The sequence below is a fragment of the Coccinella septempunctata genome, chromosome X, assembly GCF_907165205.1.
Source record: "Coccinella septempunctata chromosome X, icCocSept1.1, whole genome shotgun sequence".
NCBI lineage: Eukaryota > Metazoa > Arthropoda > Insecta > Coleoptera > Coccinellidae > Coccinella > Coccinella septempunctata.
Window position 1 is genome coordinate 10527362 of NC_058198.1, and position 24087 is coordinate 10551448.

Here is a 24087-nt window from a genome sequence, read left to right on the forward strand (position 1 = left end):
AATGAATTTCGCAATTTTGTTGTTTCAAAAACTGATGAAGTTACAGTCATGAAGTTCGATTGAGGAATATGTAGGCAATGTTACGATAATTTTGTGAAAAATAATTTTTTGTGTTTCTTTTGTCAATAATAGAATATTCAAGGTTTGAGAAAATTTTCCATTTATCTGAAAATGACGAATTGAAATAGGAAACGTTTCTTAATTCCAAATATTGAATGTGAAATCTGGAGTGCAATGATGAAACCTTTTTCACAGACCTATTTTCACCGCAAATCTGTAATATTTAAACATGTTAAGAAGAGGTCATTCTACAAATCTGCTTCGTCATTCAGCAACTTTTCAAGTTTATATCCGCACTAAGGAAAAAGTAAAGCACAAATTTATAACTTTGGTATATATACTATTTCGAAGAAAAATGCTCGAACAGGTTGTAAAATATAAAATTGAAGCGGTTATTATAAAAACGAAACATACGAATTGATAGAGTTCTCTGCATGCTATGGAAGCAGGAATTTGTTGATTGCAGTGGCTCACATGAAACATTCTATAAATGGAGAACTGTTCTAATGTATTTTCATGAAAACTGGTTAATTCAACGAACTTAGGTGATGTTTTTTGGGTTACAATTCTCTTATACTACCAATCAGCTTTGTGTTCATACAGGATATTTCACGCCTGTGAAATATCCTGTGTGAGTATCTCAATTACGCTCAAGTAGTGAAATTTTCGAATTTTTTTCAACACGGAATCATTGAGTTCAATTGGGGCTATATTTTGAAATTTTTGAATATACAGGGTTGTCTCAGGAATGTAGTAGGAACCAAATTTACAGGGTGTTTTCAAAGGTGAGGCGTTTTTTTTGACACGAGGTAGGACTCATCAAAATAAGTCGTTTAACCAAAAAGTATCCATATAAAATATCCAAGATGGCTGAGAAACAACCCCTAGTAGTTGGACAAAATCATTGAATTTCAAGTACGGGACTGTGGAAGGTGACTCCGGCATCGCAAAAACTAAACAAAATATAAATTGTCGCTGGACAATGAATGGATCATTACCAAGTTCATCGGATTAGATGCATCAGGTCACTATTGAGAGAATCATAATTGTTGTATCGTGCAATTTGGGGTGAAAAAAAAAGTAAAAAATCGAGGCAGTTTCTTGAAAGTGCCTATTTTAGTTATGTTGAAAAAGTACTATGATGTTTCCCCATTTCATCCCATTTTTACGACGATTGTTGGAATGTTCGAACAAGAAGATTGTGATGCCTATTGTGAAAAAATTCGTGAATAATTTGGACGAATTATATTGGTAAGATTTTGAAGTATTATTCTATGTCTTATACTTGTGTCCCAAGTCTATTCTGTCAGTTGGTATTAAAATGAGCCAATTAGACAATCAGACAATCCTAAGTTTTCATTTTCATTACCTCTAGATGTATAACTATGTATAATTTCAGGCTCATTTTAAATGGCTCACCTCGTATTTTATTCTTACATCGAATTTTTCAAAGGTAATAATTTTTGATGAATTACGGGGTGAGCCATTTGAAATAAGCTCGAAATTATAGTTTGTATATGTCGTCAATGCGTTGTTTCATTTCGAACACCCAGTAGAGAGTTTTGAATAATTATGATGAATGTAGAGTCTAATTCCGTTATTCTAGTACTCACAGGCAAAATCTCATTCCATCAAATTCACCATCCTTTCTAAATACAGGGTGTTCCATAAGAAGAAAAAAATATATGTGGTCTCACAACCTTGATGGCGTACATCCATCGCAGTATTTTTGGGTTATATCCCTAATTTACATTGTTCCAACTGTCAATGTCAAGGAAAAGTTTGAATGAAACAAATATTCTTTTCAATATTATTCATTTTTTTTCGTAAATTGTATCATAATCAGTGTCGATTGGTCCCATAGTAGATGATGTTGGAATTGGTTCCCCAGGACTCAGAGATACTAGTCCTTGCGATCCCATAACCATACAGTCAAAATGTAGGATTAAAATCTCTGCTTTCGAGAAGCGTGCCTCCAAGTCGAAGCACATATGGATGTTTCGGTCCTGAGTGTAAATATCGTATACTCTTGCACAAAAGTCTATCGGCAAAGATATAGGTACTCCTGGTATCGCCAGTGGAATACACAGCGGTGGGGGATTTTTAGCTGAAAGTAAAAGGTGAATAACATTACAACGACTTAACAACATTAAAGGTTTCACTGGTAACAGACAAAGGAATGAAAATCTCAAAAAGAGTCAATATACAAAAAAAAAAGTCCCACCAGTCTCTTAAATATTCTATGGTTCGTCGTTCAGTCATTTTGAATATAGTTGGGGAGCCCAAGAGAGAAATTCGGGATTTACTCGAGCGTGTCAGATTAATATAAAGGGAGACACCTTGGACCCTGTAGAGTACCTCTAGCAAAAATTAGATCTGTATATAGGGGGAATTGTCTTGTTGAAAAGTATATGTTCTCTTAGTCTGACACTTTAAGCGTGACGAAAATGTGTGGAGGGTGCCAAATTTGCTTAAAAAAACGACACATGTTCATTCTCGAGTGCGGTGGAATTTTTTCTTATTTGGAAGCTACTGACTCAAGAATAACGGAAAAAATATAATCTGACAGTTTCAGCAAGCCAAAACAATGAAAATTGGCCGTAAAGGTGACAAAAATCGGTGTTTTTGAATTATCTCCTATCCTGGGCTTCAAATTGTTTTCGCATTCATTATACAAGTTGTAGAGCATAACATCTTCTACAAATTTTGTCTGAAGCAATTTTTCATACGTTTTTGAGATATATGGCGATGAATGTACATTAAACTGGGTTTCTACATTGACTTTGGCCTTTCGCATGTGTGGCTAAGCTCCCCGCCCTTATCGCCCTCTAACTCGAAAGCGGTTAAGAGTAAGTAAAATTGCTTCAGACAAAAGTTGTATAGAATTTTATTATCTACAACTTTCATTATGAATACAGAAACTATTAGAGATGCAGGAAGGGAGATATTTCAAAAAAATTCCTTTTTATCATCTTCAAACTGTCAGATTGAGAAAACCCCCCTGATAAGTGTCAGATTTATGGGTTAACACGTTTGCAACACCGAGATTAACCATCTGTATAAAAATCTGACACGCTCGAGTATGTACAAGTAACGATTTTTTTTGCAGGACCGCTGTGAGCTTGTGTCACGTCCGAATTGTCAGTCCCTTGAAAAATAGCTTCCTTTGGGTCCAATTAACATATCCTCCAAAAATCTGACACGCTCGAAATTTTTTTTTACCATTTTCAACTCTTCCGTACGGCCAGCCCCACCACGCAAACTGTCAGATTAACATGAATTTATTATCAGAGAGACGTAGGGCATATACAGTACCTTAATCTGACACGCTCGAGTATGTACACCTGACGATTTTTTTTTACATCTTCTACCCAACTAATATTCTACCTTCTGTTGAAAAAAAAGCCTCAGCTTTGAAAACACCCTGTATCGCTATTGCTAAAGGTTAAAGTTTTTCTGTAGGAGGAGCAGTTGTTGCTTCGATTATTTTCAGAACCAAGCAAAGATATAACTTCCAATAAGTTCATGCAAAAAAACAATTCGTTTTTCTGAAGTCTGTCTAGCCTTTCTTGATACAGATTTTTATCAAAATAGTGTCATAAATCATGTCTTATAACTTGTCCTCACAAGTTGTTTATGCACTATTTGTGTCTATAACAAAATCATTTGTTGAAGTATGAATGGGCCACATTACAGATCCAGACAATTCCTAACGTGATTAGATTAATGGGTGGACATTTGGAACAATGGATATCGATTAAGTCTCAAACATTGATCCGACTGACGTGAACCCATTCAAACATTGTTCGTAATTAATCGGATATCAGGTCATGGGTAGGTGTACACACCAAAATGATATAAAACGGTTATGAATTGATTGATTATTCTGCTGGAAAATCCGCTTTACTTTTCACAGTTAGCTCAAATAAGCTTAACACGAGATTTATGTAACTGCATGTTGAGTCGTGTCATCAGTGAGGATTGATGTGTTAATTGTGTATGTTCCCTGAGTTTACCCTTCATGATTCGGAGAAATGAAGCGAAGACAAACCCACGGAATTTGCAAGAACTGAAACAAAGCCATCATAACTAGGAATAATGTTCACCATTACCATTGAGAGAGAAAGTTTGAAGGAATCATAATAAATGGCAATTTGAGAGGAACACCTACCCAACGGTTGAATGTTGGACCACTGATGCCCAGTGTAACCCAGAATTTATTCGAACTACAATAGAATGCTGAAGACTAAAGTGCCATGCCAAACAAACAAATATCAACTTAAAATATGCAAAGAAAAAGACATAATTGCAGAATCTCATCAATTATCAACTTATTTGAAAATGAAGGATTCTGATTCAAGTGAAGAATTGTAAAAGGCAATTGAATACACTGATCAACAATTGATAGGGACCACATATAAATTGAGTTATCTGGAACACCTTTATACGTCGGTTTTTTCAGGAAAAACTGGGATATTTTAAGATGTTTTCATCATAATCTTTTTTACCTCATCAAGCTCTTGGCTTCTGAAATAGATTGATTATAATAGGCTGCAAATGGTGGCATAGAAAACGTGATATTTGTTGCTAAACCTATTTTTTCCTCGTTTGAACTCATTAGGTGTATCGGAATTGACAATATTTGAAGAAATGAAAGCAATATCGATGTATTAGTCATGCAGAGAAGACGTTTGGCTATTTTTTCCTCGTTTGAACTCATTAGGTGTATCGGAATTGACAATATTTGAAGAAATGAAAGCAATATCGATGTATTAGTCATGCAGAGAAGACGTTTGGCTTCTTTGCAACCTGACCACATCATACAGGGACGATGTATACCAATTTTTCCCGACATTTCATGAATTGTCTCATCGAAAGTATGCTTTGAAGAGTAAAATGCTTGAGACAAGCTGATGGGTGACCATCCAAGTACTTTTACTTTCAATTTTCATCATTTAAATGTCTTCTCTCTTATTCAAACCTTAAATTTCTCATATTTTCAATTACATTTTTTTATGAAGCCCTTCGTTTTTTATGAAAAATAAAACAAGAGTATAAACTGAACATACTCTGGTATCTCATTAAAATGAAGCAAATATTCCTGAAATAAATTGATGGAAGGTCAGGGATCCCTATCAGTTGTTGAGCAGTGTACAAAATGGTTGAAAAGTCGAGTCAAACAAAGATGTATTACACGTAAGACATAAGTCCTCCTTACTCAGGAGATGCAACAAACTAATTTCAGTTTGAATAAACTGGATAACTCTGCAGCAAACTCAACTCAAACAACGTTAAAAAAACATTGAATTTCTTGTACGCAGTCATTCGGAGATATGGCAAAAATATGGTTTATTTTAAAAATAAAATTTAAGGATACTGTTGGAAATGATCACATTGTGTGAACGTTGTTGTGCTTTCAGAGTTAGTCCTTCATCCATGATAATCTAAGGGAGCAAAGGGACAAATCAATCGGACTTCTTTCATTGGACCTCTGCGAATACCCCAGTTCACATTAACAGAACTTTTTTGCCGTACTTCGGTCTGCTTGTGAAATAACGTGTCTAGCCACGTACAAAAGAACACAGACCAATTCGAAAGAAAACATAAACAGGTAGGTCCCCCCAAGAGAACTCGGATAATATGGCGGGCATTCGTATGAATTTTAATATCTCCTCTTCCACTATTCGCGATACAGCAAATAGCCTTTCGTCGTGGAGTGCTTCCTTTGTAATGTCTCTTCAATTTGAATTCTGCCCGTAGATAGGAAAATTGAAAACGGGTACCACATATATGGCATGAATAATATTTGTACGAGCTATGGAGTTACTATGAGTATTATCCTGGAGTATCCAGGATTGATCCTTGAATATACCACGAAACTGCTTTATGCTATTTACCCTTCTATCTCGATTAGTTTGTCCAAAATACAGGCTCTTTGATGGATATAGGAAGGCCATTCAGGAATACACAGTGCTGGTCTCTAAATTGAAATCAATTCAGTAGTCAAAGACAGTTTTTTTGTTATCAGTATGTTCGGATGCGTCTAGCAGTATTTTTTTTTTTAATTTGCTCTTTTCGATGTAAGGAAATGTGTCCCAGATTTGAGATATGATGTCATCGATAATTTTGTCGAATGACAATCATAATTTTTTCAATTAGAAATATTCCTTTTTTCAAATGGCAATTCTAACTTTTTTATAATTTTTATTAAAGAAGATATGAAGTTGCACAAGCGTTCCAAATATCAAAATCCTATTGCTAGTCGTCAAGAAGATATTTGAGAATCACCAAACTCGAAAATGAAGGAATCTGATTCAACTCATAGAAAAAAATTCATGCAGTTTGGAAATGGAATGTTAAGAAGTATTGTAATGAAATCCAGTTTTCTGAGAAAATTGGAGTTCATTTTAGTGCATTCCTTTCATTTCACATTTCCGCCTTTGAAGATATTAAATTCTCAAATATTCAGTACATTCATTCCGACAGGCAGAAAAAAACCGTTTATCTGTGTTTAACGTTGTTTTTCTTGCATGCCGTTGAAGATTTTGACGTTTTTCTGATGTTGATATGCGATAAACCGGAGCTGACGACGTTTTTCACCCTTGTCGCATTCTGCAATTTTCAGATTTTTAACGTGTGGGGGGATTTGCCTATAAAAGCAAATTTTCCCCCGCGACGGCCTCTTTTACTCTTTAGTCTCTTTTGTCACTTTTACGCTCTGTACTCTCTTTTCTCTGCGATTCGACTCTAATTGTGTGCACGACAAGCCGTTCAATGAATTTAGAAATAATTTTGTGTTGCTAGGGTTAGTGCTCTTCAGAAGTTAATTTTTAGTTTTCGTTTGTTTTCCGCGAGTGCCTGAAATAAAGGAGGTAGGTCCCCGTCTTTACCGTTCAGTTTTTTTATTAGACCTACAACGGTTACTTCTTTGACACTGCTGTACTGTATCGCTTTCTGTTATCTTTTATCGTACTTTACCCTGTTTCGCGAGTCTGACTTTTCCCTTCGCTATCAGTCATGGTGCGTAAGCCCTTGTTGTAGTGAAGAGAAAGTCCCGTCAACCCCCTGTTCGCGTTCCGCGTCATAAGTGTTGAAATCGAAATCTCTTCTTTTCTATCAGTCATGGTGCGTAAGCCCTTGGGGTAGAGAATAAGAGATACCGCTCGTCGTCAGTGAAATCCCGTAGATGCGCTAAAAATAGACCTTTTCTTCGCTATCAGTCATGGAGCGTAGCCCTTAGGGTAGCGAATGAAAGTCTCAAATAGATCCGCCCTGGTTGTGTTTCTTTTCATTTCTGGAGAGATACAATTAATTACATCCCGATACCGTATAGCGAGTCATTTCACTTCGCGAGGTCACCCTTAGTATCCATTTCGTCAGTTCTAGTTGGCGCATTTTAAAAAAGATTCAGAAAAAATCATCGGGATTTTTGAGGATTCAGATGTTGTACAATTAACGAAAATATTTCATCAAACCCAAATAAAAAATATTTGCAAATTTCTAGTAGAAGGCTACATTTTCATAGCGTCCTGGAGACTTAGTGGATTTTGAAGATAATATGGCGGAAAGAAAAAAAGCTTCTATGATGTATGCACTTTCAGCGGTGGGGAAGGCGTATGCAGGTTCTCAAAGATGTAAAAAAATATCAGGTGTACACAATCGAGCATATCAGATTAAGATACTGTATAAGCCCTACGTGTCTCTGATAATAAATTCATGTTAATCTGACAGTTTGCGTGGTGGGGCTAACCGTACGGAAGAGTTGAAAATGGTAAAAAAAAATGTTTCGAGCGTGTCAGATTTTTAGAGGATATATTAATTGGACCCATAGGAAGCTACTTTTCAAGGCACTGACAATTCGGACGTGATGCAAGGTCACAGGTTGCATTTGAAAATGCAAAAAAAAATCGTTACTTGTACATACTCGAGCATGTCAGATATCCATACAGATGGTTAATTTCCGTATTGAAGACGTGTTGACCTATTAATCTGACACTAATCAGGTGGGGTTTTCTCAATCTGACAGTTTGAAGATGATAACAAGGAATTTTTTCAAACATCTCCCTTCCTATACTTCCTATATCGTTTCTGTATTCATTTTGAAAGTTGTACTATACCACTTTTGTCTGATGCAATTTTACATCGATCTTGATCGTTTTTGAATTAGAGGGCGCTAAGGGCGAGGAGCTAAGCCACGCATGCGAAAGGCTAAAGTCAATGTAGAAACCCAGTCTAATGGGTTAAAAGATAAAACTGATTTTTGTGACCTCTATGGCCAATTTTTACTGTTTCGGCTTGCTTAAACTGTCAGAATATATTTTTTTCGTTATTCTTGAATCATTAGCAAAACAAAAGAAAGCCACCGCGCTCGAGAATGTACACGTGACGTTTTTTTTTTGCAAGTTTGGCACCCTCCCACACATTTTCGTCGCGCTTAAATTGTCAGATTAAGAGAAAATATCCTTTTCAACATGTAATTAACCTTATATATCTGACACGTTCGAGTATGTACATGATCGTTTTTTTTTACTATTCTGACAGGCTGTCCTAGACAATTCCCCCTATATACAGATCTAATTATTCGTAGAGGTACTCTACAGGGTCCAAGGTATCTCCCTTTATATTAATCTGACATCGCTCGAGTAAATCCAGAATAATCCCTCTTGGGCTTCCCAACTATAGGGAATTAATAAGAAAAATTTTTGCTTATTTCTAGAAATTTATTTTTCTCGAGATTAAACTAAAAATGCCAATATGTACCTACCTGAGAGAGCATTCTGGTAGATTGATTCATTGTCCATGATCATGTTCATACTGATAGCAAAGTCTTCTGGTAAATATGTGAAGTTCATACATCCTACAAAGTGAATAGTTAATAAGTTGAAATTCCATACGTAAGTAAGTTAAGGAGATTCTTTTTGTTGAGTTTAAGAAGATTTTAGAAACCTTGATTGATTATTGACGATTGAATTGACTTCAAAGAAAAAAAAATTGTTAAGATCAAGCTGTCGAGATTCATTACTAGAAGAGTTAGTCTTTCAAAAATAAAATCAAGCCCCTCCACCCTAAAATCCCTCGTGGAGCCGCCACTGAAACACCTTGTAGTTGTAGACAATTCTTCGGAGATTAGCAGTAATTCCATTCGCTCTCTTCATATCATTGATGTTAACTGAAAATTCACTGTAGATTAAGTCATCGAAGAGTGAAAGATGGATTGGAAAGCCAAACCGGCAAAATAAACGATTGTCAGAGAGAATCGATCAATTGAAGGATCAATCTAAAGGACATACGAAACCGTGGGCAAACAGACGACAACGAAATCTCCTTCTGAGGACATGTAACATCAATATACGTAAAATCCTATTAGATATCGGCCGTTAGGTCGTGCGTAAAAAACCCCACAACCCCTAGTTTCAAGTGCGGCTCACACTGGGGATTTCAGATTTTTGAGTTGAAATTACCTTCCCTATTGAAATTGAATTGATCCATGTTAATCCCAAGGCAGCAGCCGCACGTCAACTCTTGACAGTTACAACCGTTCGCCCGGTATCCAATTCTTCGAGGCATCTTCCCGGATTTGGTGAGTGATTGGTCACTCGATTCCACCGGATTTATGAGGTTGTTCTCGATGGAAGTTATCCGGAACGATGAGCGGGTCTTGGGGTCGTAGAATATGTTCATTTCATACAGATCCGCCGTGCCCGTCCTCCTCCACCCCTCTGATTGATTCTTGGTCCTGGGGGCGCCAAACTTCGGTGATCCTGGAAGCAATCGAAACGGATCTTGTTATATTCTAATCATTCTGTCGGGGCTTGATTCGGTTCACGCAACTCGAATTATACAAGGTTCGAAAGAGGGAAATGAGCCGGCCGCGTTCATAAATTCCGCTGCGTCAACAGATATCGAACAGGAAAACAACTTCCGTTCTGGAATAACGTCGATAATGCCCTAGGAATTTTGGGGAAGTTGTTAACCCAAAATCGTTGCTCAACGGATTACAGAAATCTACCTAATTGAGACCAGTTTTCTTCATTTTAAAGCTTATGCTCTATAGGTTGATTCTTTTAAATTTATGTCTTTCTTTTTCAGTAATATGTATAGGTACTCAAAAAAAAAATAAAGCCATTTCAAGTTTTCATGATGAGCTGTGCCACCCAGCAAAATTACCTTCAGAATAACCATCTAAATCAGTGACACTTGTAATGATCTCCAGTTTTCTGAGAAAATTGGAGTTCATTTTAGTGCATTCCTTTCATTTCACATTTCTGCCTTTGAAAATATTTAATTCTCGAATATTCAGTACATTCATTCCGATAGGCAGAGTAAATGTAAAAAACCGTTTATCTGTGTTTAACGTTGTTTTTCTTCCATGCCGTTGAAGATTTTGACGTTTTTCTGATGTTGATATGCGATAAACCGGAGCTGACGACGTTTTTCACTCTTGTCGCATTCTGGAATTTTCAGATTTTTAACGTGTAGGGGGATTTCCCTATGAAAGCAGATTTTCCCCCGCGACGGCCTCTTTCACTTTGACTCTTTTACTCTTTAGTCTCTTTTACGCACTTTACTCTCTTTTCTCTTGTCTCTGCGATTGTGTGCACGACAAGCCGTTCAGCGAATTTAGAAATAATTTTGTGTTACGGAGATAGTGCTCTTAGGAATTAATTTTTAGTTTTCGTTTGTTTTCCGCGAGTGCCTGAAATAAAGGAGGTAGGTCCCCGTCTTTACCGTTCAGCTTCTTCATTAGACCTACACCGGTTACTTCTTTGACACTGCTGTAGTGTATCGCTTTCTGTGATCTTTTGCCGTACTTTACCCTGTTTCGCGAGTCTGACTTTTCCCTTCGCTAACAGTCATGGTGCGTAAGCCCTTGGGGTAGTGAAGAGATAGTCCCGTCAACACCCTGTTCGCGTTCCGCGTCAAAAGTGTTGAAATCGAAATCTCTTCTTTTCTATCAGTCATGGTGCGTAAGCCCTTGAGGTGGAGAATAAGAGATACCGCTCGTCGTCAGTGAAATCCCGTAGTTGCGCTAAAAATAGACCTTTTCTATCAGTCATGGAGCGCAGCTCTTGGGGTAGCGAGTAAAAGTCTCGAATAGATCCGCCTTGGTGGTTTTTTTTCATTTCTAGAGAAATACAATTAATTACATCCCGATACCGTATAGCAAGTCATTTCACCTCGCGAGGTCATCCTTAGTATCCACTTCGTCAGTTCTGGTTGGCGCATTTTATTCCACATCCTTTGATTTTTCACTGTACCCGGTATAAACTTCATAAAGTGCTCGTGATCGGATAGAATTTCCAGAATGTATGTTTGCTGATCGATTTGCTCATATCTCATACCTACACATATTTCCGTTGTATATATAATCAGTTTCTCAACTTTGTCATTTTTAATGTTTTGTATAGGTGAATTTTGGTGGCGCTGGAATATACGGAGCAAGCACCAACTGTATACTTATCGTTAGTCTCCTGCCCGAGGGTTTTCAAGGCTGGGATCGACTCAAAGCTGGGAGTGCCGATGGAAACTCGATGAAATAGGCATAAACAAAAAGGTCTCTCTAGTCTGGGTTCCAAGTCACTCTGGAATCAAAGGAATCGAGGAAGCCAACACACTCGTCAGAAAGGAAGCAGAAACGCCAGTTACTAACCCAAAGCCTTTCTGTGGTAGAGGAAAATGTACCTATAGGAAAGAGGTTCTGGAGAAGGAAGAAACCAAAAGAGAAACACTCAGGAGGAATCTTCCAAGAACAGATCATTCCAAAAAATTTCTTTGGAATTTTAAGACTGCAAGATCCAAGAGGTATTTGGATCTGAGCAACTATAACTTACGCCTCCTCACATGCTTCCTCACAAGACATTGTTGCCTTAGAAAGGATATATGATCAGAATGGATTCATCAGAAACTTACGAGTGTAGATTCTGTGGGCAAGAGGAGGAAACTCCTGTTCATCGGGTTACAGAATGCCTCTCCATCCCAAGCATGCGTAAGGAATGTCTTGGACTAAAAAATTATACGAAGAATGAGGATTGAGCCTCCTTAAAGCATTAGAACTATGGGGCTGGAGGGCGAGCTGTAGAGGGCACAGTTGTGAGAACAGCTCTGATGGAGGTCCCAGTAGACCTTAAAGGTCCCAGTGAAATGTAACCCCCTTACCAAACTATAAACCATCGATTCTTTTTGAACCTATTGTTATTCAACATATCCCTGATATCATTACATAATGAGTGAAGTGTTTCTGTAAAATTTTCAGTCATTGAGAAAAGTTTCTTTTTTGAGAGCGAAATAGTGAAAACTTCGAAAAATAAAAACTAGGATCATTCTAGACTAGTAGGCGACAAAACCATTTCCTACTGTGTGGAAATTTACCCGCAACGGCTGAAGGCACCGAGTAGAGTGAAATCTAACACAGATTTTTCCTGATGCTCGAGGGAATGAGATAGGACCAAGTGGATTCTGGACCGGAATGAGAACACCGTCCATTCAAACGATACGTCTCTTTTCCTTCAATAATTCGACATACTCATGCAAATCTGTTCGGATTCCTTGGCAATTTTCGGCATCTCACTAGTGTTCGAAAATATTCCCAGTTTATTCGTGGAATTATACTCAGCCAGAAGTTTATTAGTCGTGAAATGGGCCCAAAAAAACCGACGTCCCAGCATTACAGAATGGTGGAAGTATGATCGGTAAATAACCGAAAATGTTTCTATTTTCTCTGGCTGCACTTCAGCGTGTCCCTCCACCGTAATTTCTTCCTTATGCGAAGAATTCATGAAACTGTAATAATCTAGGAACGACGATAAAAACACGAATAAAATAATACTTGGGGACTGAAACAGTGATAATGTGCCTACTTCATAATAGCCTTTTTCTGAATTGCAGGCTGCAGTTTGCTTTTAATCTGTTCGCTTCTGGAATTTATCGGATTCTTGGAATCAGTTCTGATCGAAATCTGCATTTTCACAGTTCTATGAAGCGAATAGTCCTGAGAATGTCATTCACTTAACTCTAATCTTTGAAACCAAATGGGAGATATTAAGGAATTTTGGAATCAAATACAATGACGCAAAACATAGGTGATGCCAAATATTTTTTGTTAGGTACGACAGAAACCTCATCACTCAACGTTCGTAATAAAAATTATAAAGGGTGTTTTCAAAGGTGAGGCTTTTTTTGACATAAGGTAGAACACATCAGAATAAGTCGTTTAACCACAAATTGTCTTTAGGAATATCCTGATATACAACCTCTAGAAGCTCCACAAAGTTCATCGGATTAGATGCATCAGGTCACTTTTGAGAGAATCATAATTGTTATATCGTGCAATTTAGGGTGAAAAAAAAATGTAGAAAATCGAGGCAGTGCTTAAATGTTAGTTATGTTAAAAAGTGCTATGATTTTCCCCATTTCATCCCATTTTTACGACGATTGTTGGAACAAGAAGATTGTGATGCCCATTGTGAAAAATTTCGTGAATAATTTAGACGAATTGCATTGGTGAGATTTTGAAGTATTATTCTATTTTTTACACTTGTGTCCTGAGTCTCTTCTGTCAGTTGGTATCAAAATGAGCCATTCCATAAAATCGTGTAAGTTACTAAAAAATAATGAGAACAATTCGGCAATCCTAAGTTTCCATTTTCATCACCACCTAAATATCGAACGAGCTAATATCCTAAACGAAACCACATGGTCGAATCAGGAGATAAGTTTTTTCCCACTGCTTTGCGATAATTCAGCTAACAAACGGTCTAGGGTCGTATTAGGATCTATTTCAGCAAACATTTTTAATTTTTTTTTCATCTTTGTTATTTTGAAAGTTTTGTATTGGTGATTTTTGGTGAAACGCTCCATTTTGACTAAAGCCTCGCCTTCAAATACACCCTGCATTGATTCTATCCCATTCGGCATATAAAAGTGCATAGAACAAGTGAATCAAACGATAAAGGCACTATGTACAAATACACTGCTCAAAAATTGAAGTGAATATTCGACGGAAGAATTAGATACTCTACTTTTTGCACTCAAACAAAATTGTCAGTATTGCTGTACAAAATATGGTCCTCATGACACTTAATGGCTTTTAAAAAATATTACAAGAAACTCATTGCTGCGATAATTGGCTATTGCAACTCATCTGGCTGTGTGTAGTATCAATTGTGGATAAATTGTCACAAAAATTACATGTGTGGACTGATGGGCTATAGCCCATTAAAACATTATAATCCGTAGCTGTATTCTTCCCAATCATGAAGATAATGACACAAAATATTTGAAAAACTATTTTTACAACTTTGAGGGGGTTGAACTAGTACCCTGCAACCCAATATCTGCTTATTCTGAACACTTTCTGTATAACACTGAGTCAGTTTTCAGAATTTTTTGATTCAGAATCAGAACATCCACTTCCCTAATTCTTTCACCCCTTTTTGTGGTAGTATTTCGGAGATAAGAACATGAGTCACAAGGTGATACCATTCAATTGACGTTATCTCTCTAATTTGCAATAAAAATAATTTTTCGTCCAACTCAAGAAGGCAGTGAATGCGTCCCAGAAAAAAAATTATGTGGAAGACTCTCTTAACTTTCTTTGAGGAACCATCTCTTGATAGCTTCCTCATCAAATCAGAAACCCCCTATGTATGTAAAAGGATAGTTGATAAATAATACAACAATTTTTGACAATAACCAACAATTCTAGAATAGATAGAAAAAGTTGTCAGTTATTGTTATTGTCATTATGACAAATTGTCAATAAAGTGTAAGAAGTTTTTTGAATTTCTTCCTCGTTTTTTCAATTTTCTACTGAATAACCACTGGTATATCTATGGGAGATGATTCCCCAACATGAGGGTCTTGTAGCGTTCCTCGACCAACTGAAGAACAGAATAATCATCACTTGGAAGACTGGACCTGGTCGATAGACCCTCCCAGTCAAAAGCAAGATTTGGCTATTATTAGTTTGAGTATTGAAGGCATTTCTAACGACGAGGGGGATCCTCCACCAAGATCAGCAGAAGATTTTTGACGCAGAGATGATATTCCTTCTAGTGTAATTGAAGGACAAGTTATGTACCTGATTTATTTTTTTTCTTCATTCATCATCAAGTCTTTAAATAAGTTTTGATGAAAGCTTTATTTTTCACCTTTTTTCTCGTTTTCTGCTCTGTTTCTTCGTTTGAGATATTATTTCGAAATGGAAAGAGGATGAAAAAATTTTTATATCAATGGAAAAGAAGCCCTTCAGTACTAAAAGCTCATTCTGTGAACAAATTTGTCATCACTACACTACTCACGGGGAGACAGGGTTTTTTTACTGAGGTTTTTCCCTAAGCTCTTGTAACATACTCCAAATTTAATGGTACCCCGTTACACTAACCTTTGCTTAAACTCATATATATCTATATTGTTTGATAACCAAAAATGTATTGCTTACATTCAAAAGAATATATATTATGGTGAGAAACTATACTTGAAATAAAGACTTCACCTCAGTCTGTCTCACTTAGTAGGTATAGTAAATGCCCAATTACCCAGTATGGCCACTTCCTGATCGCCACTGCCAAATGAGATTCTCAGATTAGATTACCTCCGCCACTGGCTCCAACGTAACGTAACCAATACATCAACTTGATCGAAAGAAACGTGGCTTTCAATAAAATGAACAAAATGCTCATTAAAGGAGTACTTTTTGCGGCCAACCCGCTTGTTGTTCGAGACACCTTTAAGAAGTTCCATTAGTTCCTCTTTTATTTGATAGATCTCTCCGAAGCGGAAGGGAGTATTTCAGGGCAAAACACTCGAGGAATTCTTCGATTGCGAAACTCTCAGTCACCTGTGATGGCCTGAGTAAAGGAAAACAAATAACTGAATTAACTGGTATGAAAACTTCAGTTTCCAATGAGCTCCCCAGGATAGATAGATATGAGATAAGATATCTGAATGCAGAGGATGGAAGTTTACCTCAATATATTCCCTTAATGAATCCATTGGAACTTTTCCAATCTTTGTGAAGAGATTCTGAGTGGATGCATGGTTTTCGAACTAACATAATTTAAGGGAAAACTTTCCATTTTCACCTTGTAGTAGCTTGGAGACGGTGGCGTACAAGGATCATCTGAAGAATTTTCTTGTTAAAATCACGTTGCAACAGACTGGATTGTGTATCTAGACGGCGCTCTGAATGGGGAAAAGTTTGATGTTTATACTCAGGGAAAGTTTTCCGACCGGAGTGCTGATTTTCATTCGATATTCCTCCGATTTAGGTTCGGGATTCTGTTTATTCAAGAATTTTCCGGTTGTATTCTCCAAGTGCAACCGTGATTCGAATGGAAATAATTGACAATTAGAAAGTGTCGAACTACCGTGAAACCGGATGTGGCAGAGGAAAAACTGAAATTTTTCTGAATGCAGTGGGTGAAGTACAGGGAGAACTGCCAGACACCTGCGATTGAGTAAGGAGGGGCGGCGTGTAAGGTATCGTTGAGCTATACAGCCTACATCGATTTAAGTAAGGCATTCGACTCGGTGAATTGGAGAGCGCTATGGAAAATCATGGGACGCCTTGGAGTACCCGAATCTTAGCAGTGTGTAAAAGCCTTCATACCAACAACACCAATAGAATACAGCATAATGGCTCTACAACCGACCATTTCTTAACCAACTCTGAAATAAAACAAGGCTGCGTATTAGCGCCTTTACTGTTCAATATTTTCGCCATATCTGTCTCGATAATTGCTGACATGAGTATGCCTGCAAGAGGTGTTGGATAAAGATTCAGATTTGATGGAGGCCTGTTTAACTTGAAGCGCCTCAGAGCGAAAACTCGTACAAAGTTCATCACGGAACTTCAATATGCAGACGACTGCGCACTTATCGCTAACAGCTCAGAGGATCTATAGATAATGCTGGACAACTATAAACATATATACAAAGCTTTAGGCCCTTAACTCAATATCGACAAAACCAAAATCCTGGTAAGTCCGCCAGAAAGCCTTCAAACAGATATCAGCCTGGAGAATGAAACTCTAGAACAGGTTCATAAATACTTAGGGCTAACCTAGACATGAAAATACACAACCGTATCAATTCGGCACAGGCATTCTGGAAGCTAAAGGACAGAGTATTTCAAAATCACGACCTCAATATGAATATCAAGACAGCAGTTTACAAAGCAGTGGTTCTCTCAAGCTGGACGTCCTACAGACGACATATTAAACAGCTTGAACAAACGCAACAACGTCATTTAAGACAAATAATGCACATCAGATGGTTCCTCAAAGTTTCGAATGCAGAAGTCTTGCAACGGGCGAGTTGTACAACAATTGAGACTCAAGTAACGAGGGCCCGACTCAGATGGAGCGGCTACATCCTGTGGATGCAAGACACAAGACTCCCCAAAATAGCTCTGTATGGCGAATTCACAGAGGGAGACCGGAAACCATGAGGCCAGAATAAGCGCTTTAAGGATATACTACATCAATCCCTAAAATCAGTTAATGCCAATCATAACTGGGAACAACTAGCATTAGACAGGTCACAGTGGAGGTCTTTGGTACACAGTTATAATGGAGACTCGAGAAGGACACAGCGGTGGCTAGATCTGGTTGGTGACTATCCATGCCCGGAGTGTGGAAGGATCTGTAGGTCACGGTTGGGTCTCTTCAGTCACAGGGGGGCACACAGTCGCAATTAGCCCTAAGAAATTATAAGTATGTTCGCACCGTTTTTTTTTTCCTTCTGTAGATTCATTCCCGGTAACGGGATACAGCAATGAATGAATGAATGAATCGTTGAGCTCTCGAACTGGAATACGTATATATGGAGATCCTGCCTGTTCATGGAGTCCAGATGGGCGAATGTTGGTGTGTCGAGAACAGGGACAACGGTATACTGAACATTTCATGACGCCAACAACTCTTTTTCGATGGTGGCTCATTGTGCTTTGTGGCACACATCTCCTTATCCCTATTAATCCAACCATGACAGCGGTGAGGTATCGTGATTTTATTGAAGAATGATCTGGGTATCCTCTTAGATTCGAGGTTCAATTTCAAGGATCATGTGCATTATATAACATCTAGGTCACTCAGAATAATGAGTGCAAATGTTTAGCACGACAATTTTTTCCCAACTACAGTGTCCAGGCTGTTTTATGTCTTGGTGAGGCCATTGTAGGAGTATTGTTCGTGCGTTTGGTCACCTTTTTACTCGTGTGATAAATTACTGCCAGAAAAGGTACAGAAATTTTTTTTGGGATAAGTAACATATGAAATCAGACATCTCAATAACATGCTGCTTCCTAGCCAATTTAACCTTGAGCAGCTGGTGTTGAGACGTCAAAATGTAATTCGATGCTTTTTGCATGGGCTCCTGAACTGGTCCCTAAACTGCCCTGAGCTTTTTAGTAGGGTATCCTTCAATACCCCAGGTCGAATAACTAGGAATACTCCTTTATTTCGATATGCTGTGAGCGATACCAATTATAATCTTTCTTGTTGGGTCTATTGGAAGGTAATATCGATTTCTTTGTTGATTCTTCGGCTAGGTTTAGGTTGAAGGTTGGAAGCTCGTTGAGAATTTGAGTGTAATGTAGATTTAGGACATCAGTAGTACTTGTTTTGATGTTTCACTGTGCTTTATTGGTGAGATATATTTTTCATTTCTTTCATGATTATTATTGTGATGGGGAAACTGGATTATTTGAAATTGTCGCATGATACTTGCTATTTTGTTTTTAAACTTGTTTCAATAGGGGGTTACCCATTGAATCGTATACATGCTTCAATGCTTCGTTGTGTAATCTATATGTATTTCAATAAATAAATCAGTACATATACAAAATCGTTTCTTATTTCCCTCTTTAAGGAAAGATAATTATCCGTATGCAAATTATACAGTCCAATTTGTAAGCAATATATTTTCTTGAATAATGAAAATTATTTGGTTCTGCAGCTATGTCCAATAAAGAAATACATAGAAATGTAATATTCTACGACGTGGCCTGATCGCTCGAGTTCTACAAAAATGAAAAAATTGTCTATTATACGATTATAGGGTGTTCAGTTTCTGCTGGGCTGGTACCAACTTTGTTTTTACAAAAGGCAACCTATATTTTGTATCACTTTTTTGGTTTTCTCATGAAGAATAGAAGACACTTCCTGATGCCATCATTTAATCCATTGTTTTTGTGTAACTATTTGAAATATTACCTTAAAATACCTCTTGGCGAAAAGAACAAATTATGAATTAGGTACACGAGCAATCTGCCAGTTGATAATTGAAGTAATTAAGTGGAATTCAATTCCCAATATAAACAATCGAATGTTGAGAGTTGGTTCATTATTCATTTTTTTACTTCAATCGATTTCATTTTTACATTGCAAGATTTATTGGCTGTGCAAACAATGGAAAAACATTCCATTTAGAAAAATTTTATACATGCGTTTCATAAAGGAATATTTAATTCTTATTTTATTTTCAATAATAACGAAGTAACGAATAACGAAGTATAAACATAATTCAGATAAGATGTCTTTTGTATAATCTCATTGGTCGTCTCAAATCGAATCCATTTGAAAAAAGTAGGTTTTCATAGAAAATATATGGAATAAATACAAATATTTCCCATTATTCTTAAAAGAAAACCAATGAACTTATTCCTAGGCAATTCTAGATGAAATTTGTAGAACCATTATTTGCGCTTACTTTGGATCGATAATATACAAGGTGTTCAATTTGACATTAAGAATTTTCTGCTAATTTTCATTCACAATATATGGCAAGCTATTTTTTACAACCTGTATATCAGAGGTTGATTTTAGATATATCAATTGAGACCGTAAGTCATGTACAATAATTGCTCAAAAAAAACTTTCGGTGGGACTAGGCAATATGTACTTCATAATCTGGCATATGAAGTGTGAAGAATATTGAAAAAACCTATAATGACGAAAAATTTCTAAGAAATTAATAACTGAGGTGAAGATATGTATAGAGTGTCTTTTATCTTCATGGGAAAAGCGAAAAAGTGATAAAAAGTATAGGTTGTTATTTGAAAAAACAAAGTTGATAACAGCTCAGCAAGAACTGAACACGCTGTATGATCGACAATATTTTTATTTTTCAGGGCTCGAGCGATAAGGCCACATAGTAGAATAATAGATTTCTATCTGTTTCTTTACTAGAGATATGGAACACCGCGCCATAGCTACATTTTTTCGAGCTAAATTGACCAGAGTTTCTTTCGGTGGTCTATTTCCAGGAAAGCTAATTTATTTTTTTATTGCTGAGTTTATTGGGCTATTTACACCATTTGAGATCATTTTTTCCAAAGTTAAGGCAATCATTCGCCAGCCATTTTGAAAAAAATCTCTTATATGTTGTTTTAGTAATCATATTCTTTTAGTTCGCAAATAGTGAAATTTTTGTGCGTCTTAATTGTAACGATATATTCAAATAGATAATCCAGTTATTAATGTCAGGTCAATTTCCACTTCCAGACATTCATTGAACCCAGGAATACGCTCGGAAAATCGTGAAAAATTCCTGGGAAATAACATCGAAGCAAAAATGGGACATAGCCTCAGTTTGCCGCCTCGGAAAGTCTTATATGGGAAATTAAAACATTTTATTCCGGATGCTATCTCTTGGAGAAATTGTTTCAACAGATACAATCTGAAAGATCCAAGATTCAACGAAATTATACCGAAATGAATGCTTGTGAATCGGGCGGAATGTTATTTATCATGGACTACAACTTACCCTCCGCAGAGTTAACTGAAAACAGCCAAAATAGAAACACGAAGAAGGAGCGTTTCATTTCGGAAATTACACTAATTAAGAACTCACTCAATTAGTTCAAAACGTTAAAACTTCGCTAGAGCCGACGCATTTCCGAACGCTTACCAATTTTAACTAAACATTACCAATTGAAGATGTACAAAAATCCGGGGTATAGCGCAAATATAATTAACACTGAACGTGTAGAAAGTTCACGTGACTTTCATAATTAAGTGCCGGTTTATGTCTTCAGTAGGTCCGAGGATATCGGAAGCAAATAAATCCCCGCTTTAAACTTGCTACCTATTCCGTTGGCTGCTTCATCTGGAACATTGAGCCAGTACTAATGTGAATGCCGTTATATGAATCCCAAGAAGTAGTGATTCATAATTGGACAGAGAGATTGGAATGCAGTAATAATTCGAGGAGTTTTTGGTACTGTCGATGGCTGCAACCAGAAGCCACCTGACAGCGATTAATTCAACAGGGGTCATTTACTTCTGGCAAGATTCCAAGTTTATTATCCGTTCCCAGGAACCATTCCATTTCTTTAATTTTGTGTCCAATATCTCGAAGAAGAAATTTCCGGAATTCACGAAAATTTTCAGAATGGCTCGAGTAAAATAGAACGACTTACCAGCATAGCACATAGTTGAGGTTGTTACAATGCAAGAAGAAGCAGAATAGGCGAGATTTTATCGAATTTTCTCTGAAGCTCAGACAAGAAATCTTAGTTTGGCCACTAATTTCGAGTTTCCAGAAAAGTGCAACATCCAACTCTCATAACAAAAGAATAAACTAGACACTAGCAACCTTGTAGAGCAAAAACCAGCTTATATACAGGCAATTAATAGGGCATTTTCTTGAAAGTATTCAATTTTTTTTCCGAAATTCGTAGCAGAATCTGAGGTTTCCTCAGTCGAATGCTGAGGTCACATTAAATAGAAAACACTTAGTTTTTCTTGATCCTGTATACTTGGGTCACTCAGATAACGGTGCTAAATCCAAAGTGAGCTAGAATAGACAGTGTTTCATTTTTCCTGAATGTCTGATAGTAAAATTCTTATGAATATAGTGTATTCCATATTTTACTCGCACCATTTCAGCCTTTAGTAGCTCAAATATATCAACGAAATGTCCTAAAATGGAGTGTTTCACTCGAAACATTTCTATAACTCCTGATAAGCTTAATAGGGAACAGTAGTATCAAACCCCTCCGATTACCACATGATGCGTGCCGCGCTTGCGTGAAAGTGTAGTTTATCTGCCGTTAGTCATAACAATTAGTTGGAGTTGAAATTTGTTGATATCGGACACATGTTATGAGGGTGGATAAGTTTTCACATATGCATCGAATAGAAAATCGACAGTGGCCTGTAAGAAAGGCAGTGTGAGGTGTAACTTATTCTTACTGAGATCCGGATACCATTTAGATCTTGCAGTTTCAAATATCCGGAGGCGGAAGAATTTTATGGAGTAACATCATCCCTGGAAGATTCCTCTTCCTCCCGATACTCTTCCTCATAGTGGCATCTTCCTATACCTACCATTGAAAACACTTAGTTTCATGGATAAATTTGGGCAACTTTTTGAGAATAGTTGATGAAAAGGATTTGTTTATAAAGTAGAGTTCTTTCGTCGGGTCTACAAGATTTTCACTACGCTACTACAGCATTCCTTAAATATTCATTAGCACTTATTACTATAGATTAATACAGGATGTATTAGAAGGTGAGGCTTTTTTTTAACAGAAGGTAGAACTGGTCATAATGAAGCGTTTTACCAAAAATCACTCATACAAAACTTTCAAAAAGACAAAGTTGAAAAAAAAATTTGTTAGCTGAATTATCGCAAAGCAGTGGGAAAAAACTTTTTTCCTGATTCGACCATGTGGTTTCGTTCAGGATATTTTGGCTCGTTCGATATTTACGTGGTAATGAAAATGGAAACTTAGGATTGCCGTATTGTTCTCATTATTTTTTAGTAACTTACACGATTTTATGAAACGGCTTATTTCGATACCAACTGACAGAAGAGACTTGGGACACAAGTGTAAAATATAGAATAATACTTCAAAATCTCACCAATAAAATCCGACTAAATCATTCACGAATTTTTTCAAAATGGGCATCACAATCTTCTTGTTCGAACATTCCAACAATCGTCGTAAAAATGGAATGAAATGGGGAAACATCATAGCACTTTTTCAACATAAGTAACATAAGCACTCCTCGATTTTCTACTTTTTTTTCCCTAAATTGCACGATACAACAATTATGATTCTCTCAAAAGTGACCTGATGCATCTAATCCGATGAACTTGGTACTGAACCATTCATTGTCCAGCCATATGTTTTGTTTCGTTTTTGCGATGCCGCAGTCACCTTCCACAGTCCCGTAGTTGAAATTCAATGAAATTTTGTCGAACTTCTAGGAGTTGTATCTCAGTCATCTTGGATATTTTTTATATAGACAATTTTTGGGTTTGATGAGTTCTACCTTCTGTCCAAAAAAAGCTTCACCTTTGAAAACACCCGGTATAGTGCATTAGAGCACAAAAAATCAACGCACAAGCTTCAGCGGTTCGGAAGTTATAGCGCCTCGAAATAATTGCAATTGCCAAAAAGCACTCTGTATCTCTGGAACAGAACGTTTGTTGGTCTGAATATAATTGGAGGAAAAACAGGAAATAATATTGAAAAATTCATTCATAAAATATGAGTCTTGACTTTTCCGCCCCCTCTATATTTTGACACTACATTAAAATATTAATAGTGTATTTCCAAGAAGCCCTACCTAATGATTGATTGCACATAGGGCCATCAATTAAAGCGTCAAAATAGATGTCATAAATTTCCTTTCGATTAAGCCAGGAACTCTTCATCGTAATAGATTCCAAAGCCTCCAATCTTGGAGTAAAAATATGAAAATAATAAATCAATTATGCCCAACCACGAAATATATGGGTATATTTCACACTTCTCTCTGAAGACAAATTCCGATCCCCGCAAAATATGGCAATTTGTTTCGACCTTGGAGTTTCTCCAGGAATTTTTCAAGTTTGCACATAAATCTGTTATGGTTAATTCTCCACCCCATATTTACGCTGGAGTTAAAAGGCAGGGGGCCTGTGTTAGCGCCGAAGAAGCTTTGGGATGCATTAGATGCGGGAATAAGAGGTCTCGCACTTAGATCTTTCATCCCCTTTGATTTCTAATTTGTGGATGCTCAAAATAGAGGGTGT

The 24087-nt window shown here is 37.0% G+C and overlaps 1 protein-coding gene across 1 annotated transcript; it reads right to left on the reverse strand.

Moving 5' to 3' along the window:
• Positions 1 to 1874: 1874 nt before the first annotated feature.
• On the reverse strand, positions 1875 to 21014 carry LOC123321707. The gene is made up of 4 exons (XM_044909439.1): positions 20827 to 21014; positions 9522 to 9821; positions 8825 to 8917; positions 1875 to 2167 (listed from the first exon to the last, which is right to left on the reverse strand). The coding sequence occupies exons 1-4, from the start codon at positions 20882 to 20884 to the stop codon at positions 1875 to 1877; spliced, it is 744 nt and encodes a 247-aa protein (XP_044765374.1). The 5' UTR covers positions 20885 to 21014.
• Between the last annotated feature and the right edge of the window lie 3073 nt (positions 21015 to 24087).